We start from the raw sequence: 6,702 nt of genomic DNA, 5'->3' as shown, positions 1-6,702 counted from the left end.
CATGTTGTGTGTGTTGCCCTGTTGCGATGATCATCCATCTTGGATGTGAGCAGAAGAGAAGTGTCTGTGGAGAATGTCCTGGAGGAGAATGAAGACGTCGCTGCCTAGACTCTCTAGGAATTTCTGGGCTGTTATGCCCCTATGAACATTTCTAAATTATGTTATTTTGAGACACTTTTCAATTTATCTAGTTTGAATTAGTTTAGCATTCCACACTTTTAGTTCCCCCTTAATTCCTGGATGACTGTAATCCTGATCTTTATACTACTCTACTCTTGATTGCTTTCAAATATTATCTATGATGACGTCTTAAATTATATGCATGTATGCTATATAATTGGGATGTCACACCCATTATTTGTTTGACCTTTATTTATGTGCTCCGACCTGAGAGTCGTTATTGAGGAAGTGAAGTTGTTGGGTTTGACCCTTTGAAATTAAGCTTTGCTTTGGTGCTTCTGGCTAAAAGGGCTGTTTAGAAATTCCTTTGGAATGCCAAAGTCTACATCTTGAAGAAATGGAGATGCTCTGAGGATGATATTTGCATTGCTTTCAGGAACCAGCCTAAATAGATTTAATATTTATTTTAGTTCTCTTGTTAGTTAGTTATGTTGAAAGTAATCTTTTTTTTTTTTATGAATTGTTTAAAGTGGTCCATTTTTTATTAAAAATCGTTTAATTTGGTCTTTTTTATTGACGCGTTTAAAATGTTAACGACGTCCACCTTAACTAATATTTAATAAACCCTTCAGTAATAACTGTAACAACTGTTCATGAGTTTTGAAATACATGGCAAATAAACTAATGGGACAAAGTTAAAAGGTTGCTCGTCACCGGAATATTCCTCACCAGAATTCGTTACTTGCTTTGCTCTCGACCTTCATTTACGCACTCTGAGAGAGCCGTTATTGAGGAAGTGAAGTTGTTGGGATTTGACCCTTTGAAATTGAACTTTCTCTGGTGCTTCTGGCTAAAAGGGCTGTTTAGAAATCCCTTTGGGATGCCAAAGTTGATGTCTTGAACAAATGGGGATGGTCCGAGGATGATATTTGTGTTGCTTTTAGGAACCAACCTAATGTTATGCTGCGTTCCAAGGAAAAACTTAGTGCAGTGATGGGGTTTTGGGTTGGTCAGCTTGGTTGGGATCACTCTGCACTTATTTCGTCCCTAACATTGTTTTCGTTCAGTTTGGAGAAAATGGTTGTTGATATTTAACTCATGGAGGAAACACTTAGGTTACTAGAGCTATATTAGGCATCTTAGGGTAACTCATGCATAACTTTTGTGTAGTTCATCTCAAACCAATATGTCTCATTTGACTATTGTGAAATTTTTGTCTTTGTAGTAAGTACATTTTCAAATTAAGTCAAAGTTGTGATTTATGACAGTGGTCTAATATTTTATAGGTGATTGGTCTAGGAAAGCAAAAAGTTGTCTTTGTAGAAAACCTTTGCAAGTAATATTGATATCGATTCTCATTGTCCCTTCTTTTTAGTTTGTTTCATTTAATTGTACTCTTCAATGGTGGGTATCTTCATGAAATGTGGGATTGGAATGCTACTTGAATTTCTAGCAATTTTCAGAGGTTGTATAAATAAAACTTCTCTACTACTATGGTGGGTATTCAAATTCAGATGAAGTAGAACTCCTGAAATGTCATACATGCTTTTATGGCTTAGGCAAATCTAGGTGATTGAATGATTTGCCTAAGGTTTTGTATGTAAACTTTGTAGTAATTCCTTTATCTTGTAAATTGTCTTGTCTCCCTAATATATAATAGACCCAAATATCACAATCATATTCAACTACCATTACCATTACAATTTTACGAACCCCATACACGTCAATTCGCCGTCATCTTCATCAAAATTTCAATTCAAATAATTCATATCACAACAAAACCAACAACAAGCCTTTCAACCTTATCTTGTGCCCTTGACAAACCTTCATCAATTATCAGAACCAACCATTCTTTCACTCCATTATCTTCGCAAACATCATCACAACTTCATCACCATGAAACAAAGAGAAAAAAGGGGACAGAAGCACAAAAATCTCCATTACCACTCCTGGATTCATCAAACAGTTTTATCGTCTATTTCTGGTGACCTTCGTCTTCCCTAAATTGTTTTTATGCATTGTAAGTTTTAGGGAAGAAGAGGCTGAGAAGGACGACCTTAAACATGGTGATGTTGGAAACTTTCCCAATGGATGGTCTAACTTGATGAGATTAAGGCATAAATGGTGGTTTTGTTGTTAGATATTTAAATGGGAAAAAGGTTAGGGTAATTGGTTAAACATGGGTTTAGTAGTGGGGGTTTGACAGTGAAATCCTATGGGAGTTGTTCCTAGAGTTAGTTTGTGGTTAAGATTTCAAGTTTGTGTCATCTAAGACTTAGTTAACTTCTAATTTTGTTGAAATATGATATTTAAGTATGCTAAGTTGTAGTTGGACTATGGTGAGTTGTTGGTTTGATATAATGGACTGAGTCATTGACCAATTGAGCAAATTGATATCCAATCCAAGGTTTAAACATGATTTCCAAACATCACAAGGATAAGGATACCAACTTTGTCAATTGGATAAGGCCAAAGTACACATAGATAAAGAATCAGAGCTGTTGTTTCTGGTGTTGTGTTGAGTGGCATAATAGGTCATTGAGCACTATGAAAACAATGGACTCTCTATTTGTTGGGTGTTGAGTGGTATTGAGTGGCGTTGAGCGCTACTTCTCTGCTGCAAGTTTGAACCTTTTTTCTCTAAATTTGTTGGGCGAGAGGATAGACTCGTTGAACGAGCATGATTGCTTGAGCTCGGCGTTGAACGCCAGAAATGGACACTTAGTGCACCTTGTTTTCAAGCCTTTGTATGTTTTTTATGATTCTTTGTTTAAATTATATCATTTGGTATCCTATGCGTGTGTATTATTAGGCTGGTGATGTTTGATATTCTGTAATCCGAATGTGAGTAGTTGGGTATATACTTCATACATGATGTTTGGCGTAATTCCATGAATTTCGTGAAGAGATTTTATGATGGTGTTCAATAGTGTAATGTATTGAAGTAGGAATTTCGTTTTAGGGGTTATTCTGACATTCCACTAACCATCCCATCTCAAGTAGAGAAGGGGGGTTATGTCGTGAGGAGTAACTAGAGTTCCAAGTCTATGGTTTGATTTATGAGCCATAAGTGGTAGACGGATTAACCTTGCATGGTAGCTTGGGTAGGTGATAATGACATATTTTATCATGATTTCAGTAATGAATCAAGAGAAAATGTCAACCCTTTCTTAACTTTTTACCTTGTAAATCCTAGTTTTCTTTTAGTTTGTTAAGTGGTTGCACCTTAAGCTTTAATGAGTGTTTTGATCACTAATCCTTGCTTTTATATGCTTAATGTAATTGGAAGAAGTCTATGATCAAATGAAGGCATCAGAAACCAAGAAAAGCAACAAAAATGAAGAACTAGAATTCTGCTGAAGTCAGGCTCGGGCCCATTTCCACCATTGTTGTAAGCTTGAGCTCTCCATTCATGGAGAGCTAGTTTCATTATTGTTGGGGGATTGTTGTAGCCACTGAACTTTTATGTAAATCACTTTGTTTTGAATAATATATGTCTCTTTCATTGATTGTTAGTGTTTAATTCATTTTCTTAATGCTTGTTGTGAAGTTGCTACCCATGACTTAATTTTAGGATTTGCTTAATATTGGGTAAATCTGGACTTGGGTTAAACACCTAAAGGAAATAATATATAGGGATAGAACTAGGACCTTTGGTTGTCTTAAAAGCTCATTTCATAATGCGAAAATAATTGTTAGGTTTTCCAAGGGATTGAAGCCTAATGAGGAAGTCTAGGCTCTTTCTACCAAGGGATTGATGTTTGAGTAAATTAGTAGATTGACATTGACATATCAATGAAGAGGAAGTGATTTTATTTACATAAGAGTGAAGTAGGTGAAAGCATACCTCCAACAATACCATTCCATATCATTTCTATTCTTACTATTTCCAAGTGTTTGAGTGCTAAACTATTTATTGTTTCGTGTTTACTTTAATTGCACAAAAATCCAAATTATGGAAGAATTCTTTAGTCTAGGCTAGTTAAAAATTATATGATTGTCTAGTGAAACAAATCTCTTGGGAAACGATATCCGATCTTACCAGTTTTATTACTTGAAACGATTTGGTGCACTTGCCAAAGTCGCAATAGTAAGTAAGCTGTTTCACCACCAAGTGCAAAACTCACTAGAGTGCATGTGTTAGAATTCATTGATATGGATGTTTATATGTGTTAAAATTTATATAAATGTTACGAAAGCTCTTTTTGCACATTAGCTTACCATTTCTTTTCTGTTTGTATGTCTGTTTGTTTCTTCTTATTTGCGATTATCACCTTAATTGTCTGAGAGAGGAAGATGTTTCAGTTGATCAGGTGTTGGTTGGTGATGGTGTTGAAGCATAAAGTAGGATGTAAAACACTATTACGCTTTTAGTGTCACTGTAATATAACTTGTATGTACCTTGTAAATATAAGATTCTATTATTATAGTTGTATATATAATTTGATAAAAAAAAACTGTATTTTTTAATTAAATTTATACTTGAAAATAAAAATTTTCAAAAAAATAAAAATTCCAAAACCTTAGTTTAATTTGTGTGATCTAATCCAATTCGCTCAAAAATAGATTAAATTGGATTGATGTTAACATTAAAAAAAAGACAAAGAAATTTAACTTGACTCTTCAAATATATTTTAAGTTGGATAGTGGCTTTTTCCAAACCTATGATGCACTATAACTTTATCAGTAATTATTTTTTACTTTAAAAACATTATAATTATTAAACATTTCTTTCAATTTATATATTTTTTGTATAAAGAGTCACGATGCTTTTTCTATGAAATCTATTTTCAAACTTTTCTGTCCTTTTCGTTTGTCATGGAAAGAAGCAAGACATAATCGACAAGCACTGTAAAAGATTGTAGGTACAGACATGCGGGCTTGAGCATTGGTGTTCTTAGTAATGTATAGGAAACCATAATTTGTGGAATTCATATTCAGAGCTCAAAGATATGCATAAATAAGAACATGGTAACCATAACAGGTTTGTAATAAGCTGCATATCACAGTTCAGAGTTGAAACTGAAGATGGGGGAAGCTACACATAGGTATTCATGCTTTTTTTCTCACAAGTTTCAAATACCAATTATATTGCTGTACTCAAAATTTACATTTTGTGTGTCCCTTTGACCTTTGGATGTGGTTGAGTTGATCAGGTATGCAGTAGTGACAGGAGAAAATAAAGGGATTGGATTAGAGATAGTTAGGCAGTTAGCTTCAGAAGGAATAAAGGTGGTACTCACTGCAAGGAATGAAGAGAGAGGTCTTCAAGCCTTGGAAACACTCAAAGCCTCTGCTCTTTCTCATCTACTCTTCTTTCATCAGCTAGATGTGGCTCATCCTGCAAGTGTAGCTGCTTTTACACATTTTATCAAATCCAAATTTGGTAAACTTGATATTCTGGTAAATTCAGACTTTGATTCTTCTCTCTTTCGTTTGTTCTAAGTTCAATTTGACAAATTCCTTTTACAACTGTCATTTGATTAGGATAAATTTTTTTAATGGCTTGAAGGGAATCAATTCTTTACATATAGTAAGTTTTTGTGTTAGCATGTTTCAATAAGAAGTGTTGTTCTGTGCAGGTTAACAATGCGGGAATCAGTGGAATTGTAATTGAAGACAGAGACTTATTCACTACATTAATCGTGAATAATGGGGTAAGAATATAAGCGTGTTCTGAAATCTAATTAATAGACATGGAAAGTTGCAATGTGTAAAAGGGACCTAAAGTTTGCAACTTTTCTAGACCATCTGAAATTCTAGATCCCATCCCATGTCAACTACTGAAATGGTAAAAGTAGAGCTTATAAAGGCTTGGAAAATTCTCATTTCATGAACTTGCATTTGTTGATAAGCCCAACACAAAGTCAAGGATTTTTGAGATTGGCTCTTCATTTGCAATGTTAATGATTTTTATCCTGCAAATTGTTAGTACAAGTCAATAGATTTCTTGAATGCACAAGAGACTTAGAGTATTGTGTGTAATTGTAGAAATTGAAAACAGTCATTGAGCTGCCACTGTTTTCAGGTGATATCAGATGAGGAAGGAACAAGGGCAGTAACTCAAACATATGAGTTAGCAGAAGAATGCTTGAAAATAAATTACTATGGCGCTAAAATAACTATTGAATTCCTTATGCCCCTCTTGCAATTATCTGACTCGCCAAGAATTGTGAATGTATCATCCACAAAGGGGCAGTTAAAGGTAGGCAACAACTTTTGCCAATAACTTCATCTCTTCTGAATAGTTAATGAATAGCCAATCCTATGTTATGCAATGTAAACTTGAGTTTATTCAAAACTGTCCTATAACAGATATTAGTTTATTATTGCATCTTCTTTCCTTTAATTTTCTTAAGGTGTTGTTGCTTAATGATGTAAAATTCAGAGTTTCTCTAAAGAATCATGGGCAAGAGGAGTGTTCAGCGATGTTGATAACCTGACAGAAGAGAAAATGGATGAAATAGTGAAGAAATTTCTAATTGATTTCAAAGAAGGTAGATTAGAGAGTAAAGGGTGGCCAAAGTATCTAGGTGCCTATATTGTATCGAAAGCTGCTATGAATGGGTACACGAGAATCCT

The 6,702-nt window shown here is 34.4% G+C and overlaps 1 protein-coding gene across 1 annotated transcript; it reads left to right on the top strand.

The window, feature by feature from the left end:
• Positions 1-4,471: 4,471 nt before the first annotated feature.
• Positions 4,472-6,700, top strand: LOC106773222 ((+)-neomenthol dehydrogenase-like; the record flags this gene model as incomplete). The annotated part of the gene is made up of 6 exons (XM_014659934.1): positions 4,472-4,513; positions 4,979-5,168; positions 5,277-5,523; positions 5,703-5,777; positions 6,149-6,325; positions 6,509-6,700. Coding segments are annotated over exons 2-6 (711 nt in total), but the record flags the coding sequence as incomplete, so codon positions are not given.
• Between the last annotated feature and the right edge of the window lie 2 nt (positions 6,701-6,702).

The sequence above is a fragment of the Vigna radiata genome, chromosome 9, assembly GCF_000741045.1.
Source record: "Vigna radiata var. radiata cultivar VC1973A chromosome 9, Vradiata_ver6, whole genome shotgun sequence".
Taxonomy (NCBI): Eukaryota; Viridiplantae; Streptophyta; class Magnoliopsida; order Fabales; family Fabaceae; genus Vigna; species Vigna radiata.
This window is presented reverse-complemented; position numbering and strand designations above follow the sequence as displayed.